Below are 25,962 nucleotides of genomic sequence, written 5' to 3'. Positions count from 1 at the left end.
AGAATAGGTAGTCAAGGAAGTAAACATGGCTGTGGTATGCAGCAACTGTGGCTTACTGCACCACACACTTCAACAAAATAAGCCCCAGCATTCACATTGTAGTCAAGCTAACTCAAGCAAAGCTATCTTCAGTAAGACATTTCCCTGTAGACAGCATGCACATTTTGATTTTACATATCCTCAGACTGATCCTTTGCTTATTATAATAGTAGAAAAGCCACCACTGGGTGGAGATTTAAGATGCTAATGAGACATGCGATGTATGAGCAAGCATGTACACCTACTGCTCTTGTGCACCCAGAGGAACACCCAGAACATGCTTACTAGTAACACCTCTTCCCACCCCTTTATGATTAATCATGTAAGACTCCCAGAAAGGGAGTCTCCCTGGTGCCACTCTTTGCGGTCTCATCCTTACCAGCAGCCTGTACTGAATCCTCTCTCTAAGGGTGTACTATCTATTGTGCACTCAACTTTCAAAATATTATTTCTCCTTTGCAATGAATTGCTTTATACTGCATCTTCTTCACTGTCTCTTAAGTTCTTTTAGACTAAGAAGACAAGAACAAGGTTTCATAACAGCCATCAACAATTAGTTTTCAAAAAATCCCCCCCAAAAAATCATATACACAGTTAACCAGCTCCTTGCCTCTTATAACTGGTTGATTAGGAGTAGCCAATGCAATTATTTTGTGTATTTCTATTGCTAGATCATGCTATGCACTCAGTGCTCACTTTACTAACCGGAAAGAATCATTAACATCTTTAATAAGATCAGAGTAAGATATGTTTTAATAACATAAAAAGATGTTATTAAAGATTTAATAAGATTTAATAACATCTTTAATAAGATCAAAATTGATTTAATAAGATCAATTCCAAAAACTCTGGAACCATCAGGAAACTCATCCTTAATATTCTGTCCCCCAGAGCAACTCTTGGTACCAAAATCTGTATTAGTCACAGTTCTCCAGAGAAACACAACCAGTAAGAGATACACAGAAAAGTTGATTTAGTATGAGGAATTGGCTGACATGATTATGAAAGCTGAGAAGGCTTGCAACCTGCCATTTGCAGGCTGGAGACCCAGGAAAGCAGGTGGTGTGCAGTACAAGCTTGAAGGCCTGAGAACCATCAGAGCAGAGGGTGTGAGTCTCAGTCCAAGGTCAGCAAAAGACTGATATTCCAGCTCAGTCAGGAAGAAGGGATTAATTCTCCCTTCCTCTGTTTTTTGTTCTACTCAGCCCTCAATGGACCCTCAGTCAGCTTTAGTGCATCCACTAATTCAAATATTAACCTCATTTAGAAACACCCTCACAGACACCCCCGGAAGTAGTGCCCACAGTCAGCCCATGATCTAGTCAAGTTGATGTATAAAAATTAAACATCCCAATTAAATATCACACTGGGTTGGGGAACTGAACACCCTGTCTAGTCTAACTCATGCCCTATTTATCTGCAATAGCCTTTAACCTTGAATACTTGTTCATGTATCACACTGTTGACAAGAGAGGACAGAGGTCAGGATGCCCTGCCTCCTTCCTCAGTATCATTCTTTCAGATCCTCTTCTTGCTGCTGTTCATGACTTCTATGTGAACACCCCCTAAAACAGGGTGAGAAGGACGACAGAGGTGGTGACAATATGAAACAAGGCCCCAGCACCTATTTGTGGGTGAAGCTGGACCCCAAGACACCTATCCTTAGCAAGGTTTTACTTGAGACTCCAACTCTAGCTTATTCATCAGTCCTTTAAATTAGGAGTCATCTAAGCTCCCATCACAAGGCAAATTTTGACAAATAGATTTTCCAGAAACTGTTACAACAAAGAGGGTGGGGTCAATACCTTGTCTCTTCATCTCTAGCCACAGTAACATTCATCCATTTTCCAACCTGTTGTCTCTTCTTTCATTGGGACTTTGTAGTTTTCAAGAAAAGGAGTGAAAGGCAAACTAATTATCTTTAACAAGTGAATAATTATATACATATAGCCAACTGATTTAAATTGTTTAAAATCAATTCTCTTTTCTGGGAGAAACAATTTAAAAAAGTATTATCTTCATATATTTACACACTTAAGAATTTAATGATCTGAGGATAAAACAGATTCATCTATAAGTCATGCTTTTGATTTTGATTATACTGCATTTCATTTATTTATTCATTTATATATTCAAAAATATTTATAAAATATTCATCCTGTGCCAGGGACTGAATTTGGTGCTGCTACACAGAGGAGAACACGACTTTGGCCCTTAAGTTTTTAAATGAAAGGTGACAGATGTGAAGTAAATAATGGTCACATACACCTTTTAAATGCTATAAAATACAGGTATAGGATACTATGAGAGAGGAAAACATGAGAGTCTAATTAAGATTGGGGTGTATACTATTTGAGGAGAAGGGCAGACAAGGAAGGTGGAGTCAAAGATGGGGCACAGATCCTGCAGGGCCTTGTAGATGGGAAGTTACTGAAAGGTTGTAAGCAAGTAGTAAAATAAGCTGATCTGTCTTTAAAGGATTATTCAGTCTGTGGCAGATATCTGGATATGCCAAAAGTGAAAGCTGAAGTAAGTCTTTCCAGTGGCCCAAAAGGCTCTAACAGATCTACAATCTCACACTTCCACTCGCTTCCCTCTATGGCTTTTTTCCTTCTCCTTCTCCATTTATTATTTATTTATTTATTTATTTGAGACAGGGTCTTGCTCTGTTGTCCAGACTGAAGCTCACTGCAGCCTCAATCTCCCAGGCTCAAGTGATCCTCCCAGTTCAGCCTCCCAAGCAGCTGGGACTACAGCTATGTGCCACTACGTTCAGCTAATTTTTTTTGCATTTTTTTTTTTTAATAAAGATGGGGTTTCATCATGTTGCCCAGGCTGGTCTCAAACTCCTGGGCTCAAGCAATCTATATGCCTCAGCCTCCCAACGTGTTGGGATTACAGGTGTGAGCCACCTGGCCCAGCTTTCCCTATTTTATTCTTTTTAGCCACACTGGACTCCTTACAGAAGCTTGAGCACATCAGGCTGAGTAGGCCTATCTTCTGTGCACTTGATTCATCTGCCTGGAATGTTCTCTTATATATTTTTGAAGCCACTGAAGGGAGGAAGCTCCCTGGACCTGCTTGCTGGGAAACTGTGTGATGCAGAGATCTGGCTGACTTCTCTGATGTATAGCCCGACTGAGAAGTAAAAACTTTCTAAGGTTAAGCACTGTGATCTTGGATTTGCTACCCTAGTGTAAAACTAGCCTATCTTGACAAATAAACACCATAGTTAACAAAGTAGACAAAAATATTACTTTTTAATAAAAAGCTTTAGTCTTTAGATATTTTTCAATCTGTTAATTTAAAATATTGTCGTTTAATTTTCATTTTCTTGACTACTGGTAAGTTCCAGCATGTTGTCCTGTGTGTTTTTGCCTTTTGACTTTTATCAACTGTGAATTGCTTTTCACATTTGATCTTATTTTCCTTCAGTTTGTCTTTTGACTTTGTTAATTATCATTATTGTTGTTGTGCAGCTGTTTACAATAATCTATGTGGTTTAATTTATTGATATATTCCCTTTTGGTTTCTAAATGGCATAATATACTTATAAAAGGTTTCCTCACGGCCGGGCGCGGTGGCTCAAGCCTGTAATCCCAGCACTTTGGGAGGCCGAGACGGGCGGATCACGAGGTCAGGAGATCGAGACCATCCTGGCTAACACGGTGAAACCCCGTCTCTACTAAAAAATACAAAAAACTAGCCGGGCGAGGTGGTGGGCACCTGTAGTCCCAGCTACTCGGGAGGCTGAGGCAGGAGAATGGTCTAAACCCGGGAGGCGGAGCTTGCAGTGAGCTGAGATCCGGCCAGACTCTGTCTCAAAAAAAAAAAAGGTTTCCTCACATCAAGATTATTTTATATATACTCTTCTCATGCTTTTGTTCAACTTTTTAGTTTAACTTATTTTTAACCATGATAAATGAAACAGTTCAACTTTTTAAATTTGTAAATAACTTATTTTAGTATAAGTGAATTAGAATCCAGTCTTATTTTTTTTCAGTTTCCACACAAAGCATTGACAGCCTGATTTTTTTTTTAATGATCCATTTTAAATTTACTATCTTTATCCCCTAATAAATTTTCATATGCATACTTGAATCTAGCTGAGTTAATCAGTATAATAGTATCTTTCAGACAAACCTGGGAGGTTAAGAGGAAGATTAGGTTTGGGAGACAAGATGACGATAAATTAATCTATTTTAGAATTTCACATAAGTAAAATCATACTTTTTTGTATTTAGTTTCTTTTACTCATCATAATGACTTTGAGATTCATTTACACAGTTCATTTCTTTGTATAGCTAAGTAATATTCCACAGTATGGATACACCACAATTTGTTTACCCATTCATCTGCTGATGGATGTTTATGTTGTTTCCAGTTTTAATCTGTTTTGAATTAAGCTGCTGTGAATATTCTTGTGTGAGTCTTTATAAACATGTATTTTATTTATCTTGGGTAAGCACCTAGAAGTGGAATTACTGGGTCATGGAATAGGTGTATGTTTTTTGTTTGTTTGCTTTTGGTTTTTTGTTTTTTTTTTTGAGATGGAGTCTCTCTCTGTCGCCCAGGCTGGAGTGCAGTGGCACGATCGCAGCTCACTGCAACCTACGCCTCCCGGGTTCAAGCAATTCTCCTGCCTCAGCCTCCTGAGTAGCTGGGATTACAGGCACACACCACCACACCCGGCTAATTTTTGTATTTTTTTTTTTTTTAGTAGAGACAGGGTTTCACCATGTTGGTCAGGCTGGTCTCACACTCCTGACCTCATGATCCACCCTCCTCGGCCTCCCAAAGTGCTGGGATTACAGGCATGAGCCACTGTACCTGGCCAGAATAGGTGTATGTTTAACTTTATTTTATTTTATTCCTTTTTTTTTTTCTTATTGTTCTTATTTCTCTGAGGCATACATGTAACTTTATAAAAACTTTCAATTTTCTAAAGTGGTTGTATCATTTTATACTCCCTCCAGCAATAAGAGTATTCTAGTTATTCGAAATGCTTGTTAGTGAAGGAGTTGAGAATATGCTATCCCAAAATATGCCACCCTGGCATTTTGACTATTTTAAGTTAAAGACACTTAAAAAACAGCAGGCACAAGAAGATCACTGTGACTTTTCTGTTTCTTAAAAGCAGGAGATGACATTCCCACATGAAAGATGCCCTCCCATACTAGAAGTAAAGTAACATTCCTATCACCAAAGACAGGAAGTGAATGCCAGTTAATTCTGTACCAACCTTATTAAAATAACTGATCTTGTAGCCTCAAAAATGTAGTTACTTTTTCACAATTTAGTACTCTGTCTAATTTGGTGTTTAATTGCAACTCTAACTGCATCTTTGGGTCTTCACTTTCTTAGGAAGGACCCATGCCACATAACGCTTGTATAAAATAGATTTGTATGCTTTTTTCCTGTTGATCTACCTTAATTTAATTCTTAAGTCTAGCTGAAAAACCCTGAAAAGACAGAAGTAAAATTTGCCTCCCTTATATTATCATTTGATGCTTTCAGTCTTTAACTTTGGCCATTCTGTTAGGTATGTAATGGTATCTTCACGTGGTTTTAATTTGCTTCTCTAATGTTGAGCATCTTTTTATGTGCTTATCGGCTATTCTTATATCTTCCTTTTTAAAGTGTTGTCCAGGTCGGACGTGGTGGCTCATGCCTGTAATCCCAGCACCTCGGGAGGCTGAGGTAGGTGGATCATTTGAGGTCAGGAGCTCGAGCCTGAGCAACCTGGTGAAACCCTGACTCTACTCAAAATACAAAAATTAGCTGGGTGTGGTGGCATACACCTGTAATCCCAGCTACCCGGGAGGCTGAGGCAGGAGAATTGCTTGAACCCGGGAGGCAGAGGTTACAGTGAGCCGAGATCATGCCACTGCAGTCCAGCCTGGCAGACAGAGTGAGACTCTGTCTCAATAATTAATAAATAAATAAATAGCGTTGTATGGCAGATCCACCTGACAGCAATAACTTTAAGCCTACCCTGAGAATGACCCTGTGGTCTAAGAAGAATGTGTGCTTGGAGCTAAAGAATCCAGGAATGGCCAAGGCGAATATTCACTCCTTATCGATGGAGGACATCTGAGCCCCTGGTTCATCCCTTGCAACACAAGCTATACAGGTGATGGAGGCCCTTTGTTATGGGTTAAATGGAGGTTGCTAGGTGGAACATGCTAAGTGAAAATGCTATATAAACCATACTTTTTACAAACGGCAGTGGTTCTCCCGTCCAGCCCACTGCCACTGGACTGTCCTTGTATTTAAGTTCCCTCAATAAACCCTATATCTGGTTCACTGTCTCTGGGTCTTTTCTTCAGCCTCTCATACACGATGCCATTCCTGTTGGAGTCAATAGAGGTCTGACATGACAAATGTCTGTTAAAAACTTCTGTCCATTTTAGAACTTGTTTTTTTAAAAATTATCGAGTTGTGGAGTTAATTGCTCTGAATATTAGTTCTTTTCAGATATATATATATATATATAGAGAGAGAGAGAGAGAGAGAGAGAGAGAGAGAGATTTTCCCCTCCCAATAGCAAGACTCTGTCTCTAAACACACAAAAAGATTTTTTTAATTAGCTGGTTGTGGTTGTGCACGCCTGTTGTCCTAGCTGCTTGGGAAGCAGAGGCTGTAGAATTACGTGCGGCCCAGGAGTTCCAGGCTGCAGTGAGCTGTGATGGCACCACTGCTCTCCAGCCTGGGTGACAGAGGGAGACCCTGTCTTGAAACAATAAAAATAAATACATTATGCCCAGTTAGCCACTTGGGATCCATCTTGAAAGACTGGCTTTTTCAGGTTCACATTTGTTCACAAATGCAAACACACACAACAATTCTTCATAATTTATATTAATAGATTTCTCTGAATGCCTCTTAGAGTTTACCATGTGCTGTGTGCTCTAAATGAATATAACATTAAAAGTTAGATGATTCTTTTAGTTCAATTCGAATGGCAATTTTTGATGTTCTTAAATTGGTACAGAGCCATAATCCAGAATAGCGGTGCAAAGCTCACTGAGCACATTCATTACCCTTCAAAGTCTTCGAAAACAGATTACTGGGCTTCACTCCTAGAGAATGATTTCATTCCTTAGGTTCTGTGGTGCAGGCAGGTTTGGAAATCACTTATCTAAAAGTCCTTAATGCTTTGTGAAACTTAAGTCCACTCCATCTACCATTTTCTCAGAGGGCAGGGTAGTATTAATGGAAATGACCCGTTGCATTTTACTTCTTGCGTGCTGTTACCACCACCGCCTTTTACTCTCCTTTGAAATAATTAAAAAGCACTGGGAAGGGAAAGCACTGCAGAATTTTACTAAACATAATCTGTTGCAATAAGATGTAACTAAATAAAATGACAGAAAACTGTGCCTTTTAGAACAGGAATCAACTGCATGATCTGTGTGCTTTCCAAAAGCGTGGCTCACTCTTCTTCCGCAAGAGAAAACTACAACCAGTCTTGACAGGAAGTTGTTGGGTTTTTGTTTTTGTTTTTGTTTTTGTTAAATAGTTCTACCAAATAGTTTTGCAAATAGACCCAGGCTTGACTGGCAATTAAACATGAAACTTCTCATTGGGTATTTTCGAGACTACCACGGGGAATCAGCTACCAGCTTACTGCCATGTGGAAAACTGCACGAGATTCCGGGATCGGAATCAAAATGCTAATTTAAAAGGTCAAGTGAAGCTGCGCCTCACGTTTTGGCGTGCCTGCGCTCTCTGCAGGCAGCAGCGAACAAAGACCCAGCAAGAGAAGGCAGAGGCTAAGACCCATCCCGTATCTGCTCTCCTGAAATAATTCTGGAGTCATGCCTGAAATGCCAGAGGACATGGAGCAGGTAAGAACTAGCAATTCAAGAAATGAAGCATTCTAGAGTAAGAGATGCTTTAAAAGCATTCCAGTGAACGCCTGCTAAAAACAGAATTGTTGTGTAAAGAAAATAGAAACGAGAGTCATTCATTTCCTTAAAACATAACCTCGGGACAAGGAAGAATTAGCCAACTTTAGTTACTGACCTAGAGAACCAGGTTATGAAGAACTCAGCTAAGTCTCATTAGCTGACAAGAATAAAATGCAAGACAGAACTGCAGTTTCATTTACCATTTTAAATGCAATTATGTATATAAAGTTTCTACATAAATAAGGTTTTTATCTATAGTTGTGTGTTCCAGATGTTCTTTGTCTTTGTATGAATTTAATCTGCTAACATAACTTTTAGTTTCAGGCTGCTCTCTTTAAATGTATAGACTTCACCACCACACCAAGTTGTGCATTGTCTATGTAAGAATGGCGCTGGATTCGCATAGACCCTACCATCATTACACAAAATGATTAAAAACCATATCCAAACATATGCCCCTAGAACTGTACCCAACTTTTACGGGGAAAGTATCAAGTCAGATTCTCGAAAGTAGCCAAGTTAAACTCTTTCTGTTCCTCAAGACTAGGCTGCTCTGAGAATCAGAATGCTAATTGCACATGCTTGCCCTTAAACCTTCTCGTTGAAGAAGGAAGAATTAATTTTCTTTTCTCCCATAGAAAGGTAAGATTACATCATGTGTTGCGACTAGAAACTTGAAACCGAATTCCCAGTTTTTAAGAGAGGAGTATTAAGATGATCTTGGCTGCTCCCCCGGCTCTCCTCCCGCCCTCTTCTTTGTTGTCCCGGGATTATACTTGTTTAGCGCTGGGGCAGTCCTCAAGGATTCCCTAAATAATGCTAAACTGATGAACAGTAATAGCCTGTATTTAAAAAAAAAAAAAATCGGAACAGAAGAAACCTCAGGCTGCCTTCGATTACTGTTCTAGAGAAACTTATGTTTACACGAGTGAGGAAATGAGTTTTTGTTGGGGATAGGGGAGAAAGGAAAGTCTCGGTGTTCTGATGTGGAAAAACTTCTTTAAAAGGCTGCTTAGTCTTTAGTTTGAAAATAAAGCAAAAAGGATTAGGAGACGGGGAAAGGCCCTAGGAAAATCCAAGCAGTGGTCACGTTTGTGGGCGACGTTTAGAGCTTGCTATCCTGGGCACACAAGAACCGTTGGACTATTCGGTGCAAAGTTGGCGAATCCTACACGGCCTGTGCCAGGGTTTACTTTCTGCATACATTTCACAGGCGTCCGACCCGGGTGGGGACTTTTTGCGATTTTGAACTGGAAGGGAAATAAGTCGGCATCAGCACTTAGGGCTGATTGACTTTTAAAAGGTGGTAGAACGCCCAGCATTACACGCTGCTGCTTAAAGTCTCGGTGCTTACCAAGGCTGGGCTCGCGTGGCCCAATCCTGCAGTCCCCGAGGCGTTGTTTCTCAAAGGGTGGGCTTGATTCTGGTTAAACCCGTTAAGAAACCGGACCCTGGGCTCGTTTCTCATTATATAATTATGGGTAAAGTCCAAGGACCTGCGTTTTGAAGAGGTACCTAAGTAATTCATCTTCCTTTCCCCCACAACTTTTTATTTTTAATTAAAAATAGTTTTACATTTTTGAAATCTCACACACAGGTTTTTTCTTTTTTTAAGCATCCAGGAAGACAAATGGCTCAGACGCCAACCCTTTTCTTTTTATTCCTTGTCTTTTCTAAATCTTTAAAACCCACACCTAGGGCTCTAGAGATGTGTCCATTATGCTCTACCCACCTCCGCCCCCGCCCCCATGACTTTAAAATGCTTTTTATTCTACTTTATATATTGCTCAGTCGATCCTCATGCACTAAGCAGTCTGCAAACTTGAAACTCAAGGCGATGCAGTTCAATCTCTTCCCGAGTCAAGAAAAAATAGAAAAAAAGTAGACGAAGAAAGCACACAAATAAAATCTCCGAAACAAAACCTGAGTTCACTGCCTAAGGTCAGGGCCTTTCTTTTGTGTGTAGCTTTAACCACCGGCGCGTGGGCTGGGGGCGGACCGCGCGTGCCCTTCCTCTTTCTGGGGCGTCGGCAGAACGTGGCCAATCAACGGGCGCGGCTATGGCAGCGGAAGCCGGAAGCGGCGAGCGGGGTCGTTCTGGGCCTAGGGAAGGCGGGCCGAGGGCGTCTGAGCTGAGGCCCGCGTCGATCCTGGGTTGGAGGAGGTGGCGGCCGGTGAGGCTGCGGCGTGAAGACGGCGGGCATGGTGGGGCGGGAGAAAGAGCTCTCTATACACTTTGTTCCCGGGAGCTGCCGGCTGGTGGAGGTGAGGGAGTCGGCCTGGGCGTCTCCGGTGGGAGCGGGGGCGCCGAGGGGAACGAGCCGCCGGGGCTCGGGCGGCTTTCCAGGCGTATTCCGCCCGGGTCAGAGCCTCCGGCAAGGAGTGGTCTCACCGCCACCCTCCCAGCCCCGGATCCGAGGGGGGCGCCACCGAGTTTGTTTATCTCGGCGCACACGGGTCAGTGTTTTTTTCTTCCAGCCACTGCGGCAGGAAGCAAGTAGGTGGAGATTTTACTTTCGAGTTCAGTCTCTGCTCCTGACGACGAAGAGGTTTTTCAGAGTTGTGTCTGTTTTGATTTTGTTTTTCCCCGTTTCTTCGTCTTTGGTTCGTATTCCTCGATCTTACAAGTTCGTAGGTTTGAGAAAGAACAGGAAAAGGTGACTTCACACAAATAGTAGTGCTGGAGATGACAACTTACGGAACTCTTTAAGTTCTCGGCACTGTTATGCGCTTGACGGGCTTTACTTTAATCCTCCACTGTGAGATACTGTTATTGCCTCATTTTAGAGATGAGAAAACAGGCATAGAGGGTGAGACATTGGCCCACGTTCATTCCGTAAGGTTGGAGCCTGGAATTCAGATACAGGTTTGTGTGACTGTCTCGGGCTTTGAACCACTACGGAGTATCCCTGAAGGAAGATTATGATGATGATTGGAAGATCCATCTCTGGTGCCCCTCGCACCCCCGCTCCATCTTGTTCCATTCCACTTAAGGGCTTCCAGCATTAATCTGACAACAGAATATATCCAACCCTGGGGATAAGAACACTGCTGCTGCCCAGACCATGTCTTTTGGAGAGAAGAGAGAATATAGGAGATGGCTGTTTTTGTTAATGCAGTTTTCGTGCTTCCAAATGTATTTAGGGTTTAGGGTTTTCAAATCACGTTGGTTCTTTGAGGGTAAAGTTATGATAAATGGTCTGTTAAACCTCTATGTTGCTAGGTCCTCCAGACGGTGCTGAGTGCATGTTACGCATTGTATGTTTACATTTATATGTATGCATTCGTATGTGTACGTGTGCATATAAAGCTTAATCTACTTTCACAAAAAGAAGTTCAGTATAAAAATGAAAATAGCTTTTCGTGTTTTCCTTCATTAAAAATGAAACAACGAAGAGCTTGGCACAGACTTACTGCTGTCAAAACCTGTAGAATTAAAGCTTACTGACTCATGAGAACGAGAACTGTCTCATAGTTAATGTTAGAGAAGCAGCCTAGAGTGGTTCCTGTTAGTAATACTGTCTGTGGGGCACAGTAGGAGTTAGACCAGTCCCACCTAAGTAGTTAGAGAATCTTAAAAAGTAAAGCCCAGTAATGTTTACTTAAAAGGTCTGTTTCTGGGGAATTAAAAAATAAACATGAAACTGTGCCAAGTTTTAAAGTTTCCAAAAACGACAAGGCATTTACCACTGAAATTTAGGGAAGCCCCCCTCCACATATTAGTAATAGTCCATTCTTTACTTTTCTAGGCATTTTTTAGTAGACAGTAATGCAAGTGTGCTACAGTAGAAATCACTGTCCCAGAGAACTGTGTCGGACCACTCAGAAAGAGCCATATATCTCCCATTACCTATACAATTTGGTATCATTGGATTAGATAGAATAATAACAGTAGCTCCACATTTATTTATATGTATTTCATTTTTCAAGAAATGTTTTTTTGGTGTCCATAAATCTGGTCCCTTGGAGTGGTTGAATTCCGTACTTCAAAGTTTAGACAGTAAGAGGCAGATACGTTTAGAGTAACTTAAACTGATACTAGATCTACTTTCCCCGTATAATAAAAGTTGAGAAAAAGTAGACTTCAGGCAAAGTATTATCAACTCTATTGTGCCTTGAGTGAACTAGATAGCATTTTGTTCTTTCATTCTGAGTTTCTTAAAGTGTTTAGCCATTTCTTCCTTGTGCACAGCTAAAATAATTTATGGAGTGCAGGTCCAAAGTAGTTTTTAGAGAGATATTTCTTTTTCTAAAGAACGAACCAAAAAGCCCCAACAAAACAGTGTAAGAGGCAGAGTGCTGTTTATATAGGAGGTCAAAAATAGAGATATTTGTTTAGCATATTTTAAATTTCGGAGTAATGCTTATTCAGAGGAAAAGTTACCTTGTTTAACTGAACGAAACTATTCGGACTCCTTGTGGTAGGAATAATATGGAAACTGTTAGAAATGTAGAACTTTAAAGCTGAAAGAGCCTTAGTCATTTTGTCTAAATGCCTCCCGCATGTACCAGTGAGGAATTAGATCAATAGAGATAGAATAACCTCTTAACACCAGTTTGTGGCAGAACAGATAAAACTGTAATCATTCATGAAACCAAATATTAGTTCAAAGGATTGAGACAAAATGCAGTGTATTTGACTTGACCAGAGAAGCAAGAAGACTCAGATTCTGGTTCCAGCTTTTTTACTGTAGACAAAACCGTTAACACCGGACTTCTTGTTCCTCGCTTTGGAAATACCTTTTCTAACAAGCTTTTTTTTTTTTTCCCTTCCCCTTTCTTGCTCTGTCGCCCAGTCTGGAGTGCAGTGGCTCAGTCATTGCTCACTGCAACCTCTGCCTCCAGGGTTCAAGCGATTCTCTTGCCTCAGTCTCCTAAGTAGCTGAGATTGTAGGCGCCCACCACCATGCCCGACTAGTTTTTGTATTTTGGGTAGAGACAGGGTTTCACCATGTTGGCCAGGCTGGTTTTGTACCCCTGACCTCAGGTGATCCGCCCACCTTGGCCTCCCAAAGTGCTGGGATTACAGGTGTGAGCCATGGCACCCGGCCTCAAACTGCTGTTACTAAAAAAACAAAAACAACTAACTATGATTATATACTCATATAACATGTTTTCTTTTTTTTGTTTGAGACGAAGTCTCGCTCTTGTTCCCCAGGCTGGAGTGCGATGGTGCGATCTCAGCTCACTACAGCCTCCGCCTCTCGCGTTCAAGCGATTCTCCTGCCTCAGCCTCCTGAGTAGCCGAGATTACCTAAAATTACCTAAAAAAATATGAAACAGTGTACAGTACCCAGCGGTCGGACGTCAGTGCTGAAGATTTTTATTAAGAGTGAGGATCTGAAGTGCAAGCATTTACTGAAATGGAAATGATACTGCACAACATTCTGTTTGAAAATTATCATGAATAGGCCGGGGGCGCACTGGAGGCCTTACATAGTAACCTAGGGGTATAAGGATACAAAGTTGCATTTTCTCCTGCAACTCCACTTCCTTTTTTAAGTTAAGCCTATTATATTCCCTAAAGAGCCTTATTCTTCTCTATACTTAACACTGCATCAACTCCAAAACGCTCTTAATTATAATAAGATCATCTGGGCTCTTATTTAAGTTGCACTAAGTTAGCAAAAAAAACTGCCAAACTATGACAATTCTTAAGATTTATTTTTTTTAATTCATTTAACAGAGATGTTAAAATGAAACAAGTGTACTTCACAGAATCAGTGAAGTACGCAGATCTTAATTCACTGTTTAGTAACTTTTGTGGATTGTAAAATGCTTTGGCTTCTATTTCAAGTTCCCTTTTTTAAGGGGGAAAGATACTGTTGTCATTTTGAGAAAGGTAGATGGCACTTTTTGTTTTGCTTGTATAAGAGAAACAGATTTTTATGAAAGCTTTGAACTTTCCTGGAGTTCAGAGTACCCTTGTCCTCTAAGTGCAGTCTCCAAATCACAATGATCAGCATCACTTGTTGGAACTTGTTGGGATTGCAAATTATCAACTCCCACCCCAGACCTTTGTGATCTAAAAGCCCTCCAGGTGATTCTGATCCACACAGAAACCTGAGAACCACTGACCTTGGGAACTGGGGTTACCTGTTCTTTGCTTCCCTACAGTGAACTAAAAAGTGAGAAACTCGGAAGAAACCAAATTCTCTCTTTTATAGTATTTTTTCAGGAATCTTTACAGTATTTACCCTGTGTAAATTGTTTTGTCTGTTGTATCTGTACTAGACTTGGCATGTTTTCTCCTCTTTACAGTTCAATCTTTGTAGAGCTGTTTTCTTGCCAAATTTCAAAGAAAATATTTTGTTGGCTGAAATCCTTGTTTTCATAGATCAATTGGTTTAGAGCCAAGTTTTGCAACGCAGCCTGAATGAAATTGCTTTCAACTTTTAAAATGTCTTGAAATTGGTTGAACTAAGGAAAAATAATCCTAAGAATTTACCTTTATACTATCTTTCCCTGTTAGTCTTTTCATTTTAGGTTTTTGATATGCTAGAAATACTTGATTGTGGTGTCTTTTTTTTTTTTTTAAAGGTATGTATTCGGCTAAGTCATTTAATTGAGCTAAGGGCTTTAAACAGTCTTTGGTTATTGTATATGTATTTAAAGTTTTTGGTAGTTCAGAATTAGGTGACTATAACAACTCTTGAGATAAAATAACTGGTTTTTTTTTTAATAGTAAAAGTTGACTTTATTCAAGATCCTGGTGGGAAACTTGGTGTTACCCGTCTTGGGAAGAAGGGACATTTTGGAACTATGCTTGGAAACATAGAATTTAAATTGTTTCCTAAATAATGGTTCTTTTTCATTTGTGTGTGTAAGAATTTATTTGTTTCACAGTAGCAACACAGATCTGCTTAAAATATTTTTTCTTATCCTTTGTGTTTATTAATTTTAGCTTTTTTTTTTTTGGAGATGGAGTCTCGCTCTTGTTACCTAGGCTGGAGTGCAGTGGCGTGCTCTTGGCTCATTGCAACCTCCGCCTCCCGGGTTCAAGCAATTCTCCTGCCTCAGCCTCCCGAGTAGCTGGGATTACAGGCGCCTGTGACCACGCCTGACTAATTTTTTTGTATTTTTAGAAGAGGTGGGGTTTCACGGTGTTGGCCAGGCTGGTCTTGAACTTCTGACCTCAGGTGATCTGCCCAGCTCGGCCTCCCAAAGCACTGAGATTACAGGCATGAGCCACTGCGCCTAGCCAATTTTAACTATTCTATGTAGGTAAATTTAGGGTTAACTAAGGAACATTTACCAATTTGGTTAAACTTAGAAAGCATTTAAGTGTTGTAAGGACCAAGTTTTTTTTCCTCCTCATAAATTCCTTTGAAATGTTGATTAATTCTCTACCTTGGGTCCATCAAAGTATGATAAATCGTTGAGACTTGAAAGAATATTTGGGATTAAAATCTGAAGACCAGAAATGTCAGCTTGTAAATATATTGGCAGATTTGACCCAAATACTAATCAGGCCTTAAAATAGATAAACTTAAAACACATTTCTCTCTAGATACTCAAAGAGCACCTTCAGTCATATCTATAGGAGCAAGACAAATTGTAAAGTCTTATAAACTGAAAAATGTAATGTTATTTACTATTTAGGTACTTGGAGCAAAAGTATAAAAAAAGTTGCTGTTTATTCATTTGGCCATTGTCAATCATAAAACTAGGATTTTCTGTTAACATAGGAAATATAAATCTATATAATTCCTTGCATATCATCTTGTGTTCTTTTCCTTGGGAAAGATTATTATAACTTTTTTTTTAATTAAAAAAAAATTTTTTTTTTGAGACAGGGTCTCACTCTGTCCCCCAGACTGGAGTGCATGTCATGATCTTTGCTTATTACAGCCTCGATCTCCCAGACTGAAGTGATCCTCCCACCCCAGCCTCCCAAGTAGCTAGGACTACAGGCATGCACCACCTGTAGCTCAGCTAATTTTTGCTTTTTTTTTTCTCTTTTGTAAGGATGGGATTTCACCATGTTGCCCAGGCTGCTCTCGAACTCCTGGGCCCAGGTGATCCATCCGCCTTGGCCTCCCAAAGTGCTGGGATTGAAGGCATGAGCCACCATGCCTGGCAAAAACTTTTTCTTAAGGGATACAGTTTTTTATATGGTTTATTTAATCATTGTTCTAACTTTGTTTATTACATTTTTAAGTGTATTTTCTTTTTATTTTAAAAATTTATTTTTAAAAATATAAAATATATTTTTACTTTTTTTTTGTATTGAGACAGGGGTCTCACTATGTTACCCAGGCTGGTCTCAAGCTCCTGGGCCCAATGGATCTGCCTGCCTCGCATTCCCAAAGTGTTGGAATTACAGGCGTGAGCCTGGTGCCCGGCTCTAACTTAACTTTAGAATTGGCTTGCAGATATAGGACATGAACCGAAATACATAGAATTAAGAAATTTAGGGAACAACAATGGTGACTAATTTATTTGAGAGAATTATTTTCAAAGTTAGTAACTCTTTCTTTCCCCCTTCACCTTTTAGGAGGAAGTTAACATCCCTAATAGGAGGGTTCTGGTTACTGGTGCCACTGGGCTTCTTGGCAGAGCTGTACACAAGGAATTTCAGCAGAATAATTGGCATGCTGTTGGCTGTGGTTTTAGAAGAGCAAGACCAAAATTTGAACAGGTTAATCTGTTGGATTCTAATGCAGTTCATCACATCATTCATGATTTTCAGGTATGATTTAGGTTATTTTAACGTACACATGAACAATATTAAGAATTGTCTGGATGATATAGAAAATATCCTTGCCCTCAAGGAAATTACTATGCTTGAAAGCGCTAAAGCTCTAACTTATTATGCAGTAGCATTTTTTTCAGTTAGTATGACATGGCATATGTAATCCTTAAAGTTAAATTTTGACACGTTGACAAAGACAAATATGAAGCATTTTGTAAAAAGCTTAATGTTTATAGAGTGCCTTCTAAGTAATACTTTCTCTGCAGATGGTTTTCAGATGTTACTGTAAACCTCACAACACTGCAAAATAGTTATGTTCATTTTAGAGCTGAGAAAGCAGGGTCAGGTTTTTGGTATCACTGATACTATTCTTCCTTTGACATGGATTTATTAGATACTTAAATCATGTTAATTGCATTAATGATAGCTCTTTCCTCCTGTCCAAATTGGGGGGTAAAACTTGTTTTGATTTAGAAACACTTTTGTTTTAATCTGTTTTGTTTTGTTTTTGAGACGTAGTCTTGCTCTGTTGCCCAGGCTGGAGTGCAGTGGTGGAGTTTCAGCTCACTGCAGCCTCCGCCTCCCAGGGTTCAAGCAGTTCTCCTGCCTCAGCTTCCTGAGTACCTGAGACTACAGGTCTGCGCAACCACACCTGGCTAATTTTTGTATTTCTAGTAGAGATGGGGTTTCACCATGTTGGCCAGGCTGGTCTCGAACTCCTGACCTCAAGTGATCCGCCCTCCTCGGCCTCCCAAAGTGCTGGGATTATAGGTTTGAGCCACCACGCCCAGCCTAGAAACACGGTTGTTTTATTTTCAAACGGGGTCTCACTCTGTTGCCCAGCGTGGAGTATGATAGATCGATCACAGCCCACCATAGCCTTGAGTGCCTTGGCTCAAGTGACCCTTCTGCCTCAGCCTCCACAACAGTTAAAACTACAGGCTCACGCCACCACGCCTGGCTGATTTTTAGGTTTTTTTGTAGAGATTGAGTACCACTATGTTGCCCAGTCTTACCTTGAACTCCTGGCTTCAAGCAGTCTCTTACCTCAACCTCCCAAAGTGTTGGAATTGCATGCATGAGCCATCACACCAGAATAAAAATACAGTAGTTGACAGTTTTTTTTTTGGTTTGTGTCTACATATTATGAAATACTCTTTTCAGTCCCTATAAATATTTTAAGTTTGAACCTTGCAGGGAAAAGAAGCAGCTTGACAGAATTACATTAGAAATTACAATGATTTATTCTTAGTTGAAGGAATGTTGATTTAATGCGCATTTTTCTCTGAATTAATTTTAAGAAGGCTGTAATACCTCTTTCATTTTATTTTGAGTTAAAAAGACATCAATGCTTAACTTCCAGCCCCATGTTATAGTGCATTGTGCAGCAGAGAGAAGACCAGATGTTGTAGAAAATCAGCCAGATGCTGCCTCTCAACTTAATGTGGATGCTTCTGGGAATTTAGCAAAGGAAGCAGGTAATGATGACTTTATAAAATTTTCATAAAATATTAAGTGATTGCTGAGTTTTTAAAAATTAAAGTTTAGTAGATGGTTATTCGTTTTTATATATCATGAAAAACCATTCTAAATTCCATGAAAGAGTAATGTCATGTAAAAATTTAATGGATTTGTCTTATTTTTTTTTGTAGCTGCTGTTGGAGCATTTCTCATCTACATTAGCTCAGATTATGTATTTGATGGAACAAATCCACCTTACAGAGAGGAAGACATACCAGCTCCCCTAAATTTATATGGCAAAACAAAATTAGATGGAGAAAAGGCTGTCCTGGAAAACAATTTAGGTAAGATGTAATCTCTTTAGCCCCTGATTGTTTTTTAACACTTTAAAAATCTTTTATACCTATACATATAAATGTTTTTAAATTTAAAATGTTAGTCAATGAATATGACTCATTAGAGAAAATTAAAATATATTTAATAAAAAAATAAAAAATTCTAAGAGATAACTACGTGAATCCTTCAAGACAGTTTCCACTATCAGTGTTTACACATTCATCTTTACACATAGAAAACAAGTCAGGTAATGCAAGCTTTTGTAACTTATTTTCAGAAAACAGGGCAGTATAATAGATTGAGATATTCTGTTATATGTATATGTATTCTTTTATATGTATGTTATTCTGTTAATACGTACATGTATTTTGTTTTTATGTATTCTGTTATATGTGTTAGCATTCTGTTATATGTATGGTGTTTCTTTTTTCCTATATGTGAGTTTGTGTATAATACACATCTCCTTATGTAAAAAGTATACACTCCTTAGAAAAAATGTAAAATTACTAAGAATAAAAATTCTCATAAATGCTGCCTCAGAGAGAGAAACACCAAATGTGATTAAGTGTGGAAGCATTTTTATATATTTTCAAAAAATGTATGCATGTTGTTTCATAACCTGTTTTTTTCTCCCTCAACATCTTTGCATTTCAGTACAAGTGGAGCGAGCTCTGGGATATCTTACTCCTATCAGTGGCTGCATAGAACTTAATTTAATGAGCCCCTGCACTAAAACTACTGCCTTAGACTGTACTATGGCCTTGAGAAGCAGCCCTAGCATAGAATACCTTACTAACGGACATTTAGGTTTTTTTTTAAGTTTTCTTGTATCACAAACTATTCTGTCGAAATCATCCTTGAATACATTGTCTCAGTTTCTTTCATGCTGCTATAACAGAATACCAACAACTCAGTAATTTATAAAGAACAGAAATTTATTTCACACAGTTCTAGAGGCTGAGAAGTCCAAGATCAAGGTGTGAGGATCTTTCTGGCCCTCAAGAGGGCAGGAATGCTGTGTTCTCACATGGCAGAAGAGCGGAAAGGGATGTGCTCCTTCCTTCAAGCCCTTTTATAATGGCATTGATCTATGCATGAGAGCAGAGCGCTGATGACCACCTAAACACCTACACCTCCCAAAATGCCCCACCTCCCAACACTGTTGCTTCATGGATTAAGTTTCAACATGAATTTTTGGAGAGGACAAAAGCATTCAAACCATAGCAATATCTAAGTTCTCTTGTCATACAATTTAAAAGAAAATGTTTGATTTGCTGTTAAAATGTTAACTATTGTATACTATCAGCAGGGACCATTATATAATCTAAATATTAATGAGTGGTTGTAAAACTAATGTGAACGCTCATATACCCTTCACATAGATTCACAAATTTTAATGTTTTGTCACATTTGTTTTATACGTATGCTTTTGCCAGACCCATTGATAATTAGTTGAATTTCATCTCCAGATACTTCACCTTTTATCTTCTAACACCAAGAATGTTCTTTACATAATTACAATGCAGTTATCATACATTGGAAACTTAACATTAATATGATACTGTAATCAAATACAAATCTATTTAGGAATTTTCTCATTTATGCCAAAAATGTCCTTTATTGCTTTTATTTTTTAATGTAGCATCCAAAGACTATTAATTGCATTTAGTTGTCATGATAGGTTTTATTTTTAATGATCATAATAATGTAGGATTTTTATATATAAAAACTAGTCCAAATGACAGAAGATACTTAGCAAATGTGTTTTTGAGTTTTCTTTTTTTGTTTTTTTGAGACAGAGTCTCAGTCGCCTGGGCTGGAGGGCAGTGGAACACAGCTCACTATAGCCTTGACCTCCTTGGCTTAAACGATCCTCCCACCACGAATGGCTAATATTTTTACCTTTTGTAGAGATGAGGTCTCACTGTGTTGCCCAGGCTGGTCTCGAACTCCTGGGCTCAAGTAGTCCTCCTGCCTTGGCCTCCCAAGTGCTGGAACTACAGGCATGAGCCCCACCACACTCAGCCTTTGACTGCTTTTAATTTTATTTTTGAGGCAGGGTCTCACTCTGTTGCCCAGGCTAGAGTACAGTGTTGCAATCATAGCTCATTGCAGCCTCAAACTTCCAGGCTCAAGAGATCCTCTTGCCTCACTCAGCCTCCCAAGTAGTTGGGACTACAGGTGTGTGCCACCATGCTCAGCTAATTTTCTTTTTTTTTTTTTTTTGAGACGGAGTCTCACGCTGTTGCCCAGGCTGGAGTGCAGTGGCACGATCTCGGCTCACTGCAAGCTCCGCCTCCCGGGTTCCCGCCATTCTCCTGCCTCAGCCTCCTGAGTAGCTGGGACTACAGGCGCCCGCCACCGCGCCCGGCTAATTTTTGTATTTTTAGTAGAGACGGGGTTTCACTGTGGTCTCGATCTCCTGACCTTGTGATCCGCCCGCCTCAGCCTCCCAAAGTGCTGGGATTACAGGCTTGAGCCACCGCGCCCGGCCTCTAATTTTCATTTTAATTTTTTGTAGAGACGATTTTTGCTATGATGCCCAGGCTGATCTTGAACTCGTGGCCTCAAGTGATCCTTCTGCCTTGGCCTCCCAAAGTGCTAGCATTATAGGCATGAGCCACTGCGCCTGGCCTTGACTATTTTTACATTGCATTGTCACAAGTGTCATTATGCTTTTTTTTTAATTAAAAGGCAAGGTTTCTACTTTGATATTATTTAAATCCACACCCTTGTATCTTACATCAAAATTTAAGAGCCAGTCAGCTTTAAAATATTTGCTTTTATTCTTCTCTAGGAGCTGCTGTTTTGAGGATTCCTATTCTGTATGGGGAAGTTGAAAAGCTCGAAGAAAGTGCTGTGACTGTTATGTTTGATAAAGTGCAGTTCAGCAACAAGTCAGCGAACATGGATCACTGGCAGCAGAGGTTCCCCACACATGTCAAAGATGTGGCCACTGTGTGCCGGCAGCTAGCAGAGAAGAGAATGCTGGTAAGAAGGATTCCTGAGACCTGTCTTAGCGAAGGTCCACTTTGTCTTTTCCATGCTTGAACTTTCATAGCTATACTTGGAGTGTTACTGAGTGAAAGCCAGAAGTGCTTTTTTAAAACTATTAGACCAAATAAAAGTGGTTTATATATAGTACACTGTATTCATGAAGAATAAAAATAGTATGCTCTTCTGTCTGAATTTATTTCTTATGTACTATAGACCCCATCATTTCTTTTATTGCAAAGTGTTAGAAAACTTCAAAATAATCACCTAATGTCTGTTAAGAAGGTACTCTTTGGGGGCTGGGCATGGTGGCTCACACCTGTAATCCCAGCACATTTGAAAAAGTTACTATTAAATATAATATCCATACAAAGAAAGATGAGACTGATTTAGTTTAGAATATTAATAGAATGGGCCGGGCGCGGTGGCTCAAGCCTGTAATCCCAGCACTTTGGGAGGCCGAGACGGGCGGATCACGAGGTCAGGAGATCGAAACCATCCTGGCTAACACGGTGAAACCCCGTCTCTACTAAAAAATACAAAAAACTAGCCGGGCGAAGTGGCGGCGCCTGTAGTCCCAGCTACTCGGGAGGCTGAGGCTGGAGAATGGCATGAACCCGGGAGGCGGAGCTTGCAGTGAGCTGAGATCCGGCCACTGTACTCCAGCCTGGGCGACAGAGCGAGACTCCGTCTCAAAAAAAAAAAAAAAAAAAAAAAAAAAAAAAAGAATATTAATAGAATGACCACAGTGTTTTAATATATGAGAATTATATTTTGTAATACATAACATGACAATATTTAAGAAAGTTTAGCTCAACTTGAATGGTTCTATTAAGTTTTTGTTTTAGGGTAATTAAAAATACTCATTAAATTGGACTGTTTTCATAAAAATCTGTAATCACATTTTATATTCCCATCAATTAAGTAAAACTGGAGCCTTTTTTTGATTTTAAAAATTCTTAAGGTTTAAATTCTAGAAATTGCTCTTTTGTGTTTTGCTGGGAGTATTAGTAGGGAATTTGATTTTAGATATCTTGGTGAGAGCTTTCCAGAAAAAGAGGGTTGCATTTTAGTTCCTAGACCTTATTCTAAATAAGCTTTTTTGTCAAACCTCTTATTCTACTCAACTCAAAAAGTTGAAACTATTGAATTCATTGTGTCATTGTTCTTAGGATCCATCAATTAAGGGAACCTTTCACTGGTCTGGCAATGAACAGATGACTAAGTATGAAATGGCGTGTGCAATTGCAGATGCCTTCAACCTCCCCAGCAGTCACTTAAGACCTGTAAGTACATGGCTTTAAAAACCTCTAGATCCATCGCTATGGTATATATTATTGCTGTGTTGGGTAACTTCATTTCTCAGTACTAATCAAAGTGAACTTTGCTTGTATGCTGGCTGTTCATAGTGCTGCTTTTCTCAAAATTATCATCTATAGAGAAGATCATGAGTATTGAAGTTTGTAGAAAATGTATTATTGTCTTGATTGTGACAGGCATTTGGTTTATTTTTCCAGGGACTATCAAACCAGATTTCTTACGCTAAGAGCAAAAATGAGTAGCAAATATAAAACCTCAAAATGGCCAGGCGCAATGGCTCATGCCTGTAATCCCAACACTTTGGGAGGCTGAGGCAGGAGGATCCCTTGAGCCCAGGAGTTTGAGACTAGCCTGGGCAGTGGAGGGAGATCTCATCTCTGTTTAAAAATATATACATATTTAAAAAAAGGTCGGGGGGAACAAAGCCCTCAAATATAACCTTTCACTTACTTTTGATTTTTTTGTTTATCTTTCTTTAAAGATTACTGACAGCCCTGTCCTAGGAGCACAGCGTCCAAGAAATGCTCAGCTTGACTGCTCCAAATTGGAGACCTTGGGCATTGGCCAACGAACACCATTTCGAATTGGAATCAAAGAATCACTTTGGCCTTTCCTCATTGACAAGAGATGGAGACAAACGGTCTTTCATTAGTTTATTTGTGTTGGGTTTTTTGGTTTTTTTTTTTAATGAAAAGTATAGTATGTGGCACTTTTTAAAGAACAAAGGAAATAGTTTTGTATGAGTACTTTAATTGTGACTCTTAGGATCTTTCAGGTAAATGATGCTCTTGCACTAGTGAAATTGTCTAAAGAAACTAAAGGGCAATGTTGCCCTGTTTGCAGTAATTTTTCTTTTTATCATTTTGTTTGTCCTGGCTAAACTTGGAGTTTGAGTATAGTAAATTATGATCCTTAAATCTTTGAGAGCCAGGATGAAGCAGATCTGCTGTAGACTTTTCAGATGAAACGCATTGTTCATTCTCATAACCTCCATATTTTCAGGATTTTTGAAGCTGTTGACCTTTTCATGTTGATTATTTTAAATTGTGTGAAATGGTATAAAAATCATTGGTGTTCATTATTTGCTTTGCTTGAGCTCAGATCAAAATGTTTGAAGAAAGGAACTTTATTTTTGCAAGTTACGTACAGTTTTTATGCTTGAGATATTTCAACATGTTATGTATATTGGAACTTCTACAGTTTGATGCTTCCTGCTTTTATAGCAGTTTATGGGGAGCACTTGAAAGAGCGTGTGTACATGTATTTTTTTCCTAGGCAAACATTGAATGCAAACGTGTATTTTTTTAATATAAATATATAACTGTCCTTTTCATCCCATGTCGCCGCTAAGTGATATTTCATATGTGTGGTTATACTCATAATAATGGGCCTTGTAAGTCTTCACCGTTCATGAATAATAATAAATATGTACTGCTGGCATGTAATGCTTAGTTTTCTTGTATTTACTTACCTTTTTAAATGTAAGGACCAAACTTCTAAACGAATTGTTCTTTTGTTGCTTTAATTTTTAAAAATTACGTTCTTCTGATGTAACATCTGATACATACAAAAGAATATAGTTTAATATATATTGAAATAAAACACAATAAAATTAACACTTGATCCAGAATGTGAACTTACCACCCCATCCTAGAATGTTACAGATACTGTATCTATTTGTGCCAACTGATTTTTTTAAACTAAAAATTAATAGCTATATAATCTTGTTATATAGTTGACCCTTGAACAGTATGGGTTTAGGGGCATCAACCTTGCACAGTCTAAAATCCACTATAATTCTTGACTCCCCAAATACTTAGTAAAAACCTGTTGACCAGAAGCCTTACTGATAAACATAGTCGATTAACATATTTCTATCTTCTGTGTATTATATACTATATTCTTAAAGTAACCTAGAGAAAATAAATGGTAGGAAAATCTCAGGGAAGGGAAAGTATATTTATTCATTAAGTGGAAGTAGATCATCATAAAGTTCTTTTTTTTTTTTTTTTTTTTTTTTTTTTTTTTTTTTTTTTTTTTTTGAGACAGGGTCTCGCTCTGTCACCCAGGCTGGAGTACAGTGGTGCATTCTCAGCTCACTGCAACCTCCGCCTCCTGGGTTCACATGATTCTCCTCCCTCAGCCACTCAAGTAGCTGGGATTACAGGCGCCTGTCACCACGCCCATCTGAGTTTTGTATTTTTAGTAGAGATGAGGCTTTGCCATGTTGGCTAGGCTGGTCTCAAACTCCTGCCCTCAAGCAATCCACCTGCCTCGGCCTCAAAAATGTTGGCACTACAGGCGTGAGCCACCACACCTGGCCTGGATCGTAATAAAGTTCTTTATTCTTATGTTCATATTGAGTAGGCTGAGAAAATTAACTGGGGAAATTTTACTGATACCCGGGTCCTACCCTGGGCTTACTGACATACATTTTGGTAATTGAGGCCTATTAATTTGTTTTTAGATGTCTTCCAGGTGGTTCTAAGGTTGCCAGTCTGGCATCGCATTTGGCAACCACTAAATTAAAGCATTTTGTTTTATATTTTAAGTTAACTACATTTCATATAGTGCAAAATTAAGTTTCAGAGAGTAGAAAGTGTAATTCTTCTCTAGCCACCCATTTTTCATCTGTGGAAGAAATCGATGTAGATCAGTTCCTTGCATACATTTCTAGAGGTACTCTGCATATGGAAGAATGTAATCACAAAACATACGTGTCCATGCTCTCACTCTCCGCCCTCACAAAGAATAACATACAATTCTCTGAAGTTTTTTTCATTTGGAATTTGTTGTATATTTAAAGAATGTCCTTTTTTTTTTGAGACGGAGTCTTGCTCTATAGCCGGGCTGGAGTGCAGTGGCATGATCTCAGCTCGCTGCAACCTCCAACTCCCTGGTTCAAGCGATTCTCTCCTGCCTCAGCCTCCCGAGTAGCTAGGATTACAGGCACGCGCCGCTACACCCAGCTAATTTTTTTATATGTTTAGTAGAGATGGGGTGTCACCATGTTGGCCAGGATGGTTTCGATCTCCTGACCTCATGATCCGCCCACCTCGGTCTTCCAAAGTGCTGGGATTATAGGCATGAGCCACCGTGCCCAGCCAAGAATGTCCTTTTTTAAAAACTTAATTTAAAAATTTCAATCTTGCAGAAAAGTTGCCACGATAGCGTAAAGAATGCTTATATTGGCCGGGCGCGGTG

At 39.3% G+C, this 25,962-nt stretch overlaps 2 protein-coding genes across 3 annotated transcripts in view; one reads left to right on the top strand and one right to left on the bottom strand.

Annotated features, from left to right (window-relative positions):
• NUDCD2 (NudC domain containing 2) overlaps nucleotides 1-25,962 on the bottom strand; it is a 991,190-nt gene that overhangs the window by 47,418 nt on the left and 917,810 nt on the right. The window lies entirely within an intron of this gene.
• MAT2B (methionine adenosyltransferase 2B) lies at nucleotides 7,534-24,388 on the top strand. 2 transcript variants are annotated; one of them, XM_050792695.1, is made up of 7 exons: nucleotides 7,534-7,889; nucleotides 16,450-16,644; nucleotides 18,011-18,125; nucleotides 18,300-18,452; nucleotides 21,242-21,435; nucleotides 22,611-22,724; nucleotides 23,240-24,388. In XM_050792695.1, the coding sequence occupies exons 1-7, from the start codon at nucleotides 7,860-7,862 to the stop codon at nucleotides 23,408-23,410; spliced, it is 972 nt and encodes a 323-aa protein (XP_050648652.1). In that variant the 5' UTR covers nucleotides 7,534-7,859; the 3' UTR covers nucleotides 23,411-24,388. The 2 variants fall into 2 exon arrangements, with proteins under 2 accessions (XP_050648652.1, XP_050648651.1); XM_050792694.1 differs by lacking the exon at nucleotides 7,534-7,889 and adding an exon at nucleotides 10,015-10,217.

Source organism: Macaca thibetana, chromosome 6 (assembly GCF_024542745.1).
Source record: "Macaca thibetana thibetana isolate TM-01 chromosome 6, ASM2454274v1, whole genome shotgun sequence".
NCBI lineage: Eukaryota > Metazoa > Chordata > Mammalia > Primates > Cercopithecidae > Macaca > Macaca thibetana.
This window is presented reverse-complemented; position numbering and strand designations above follow the sequence as displayed.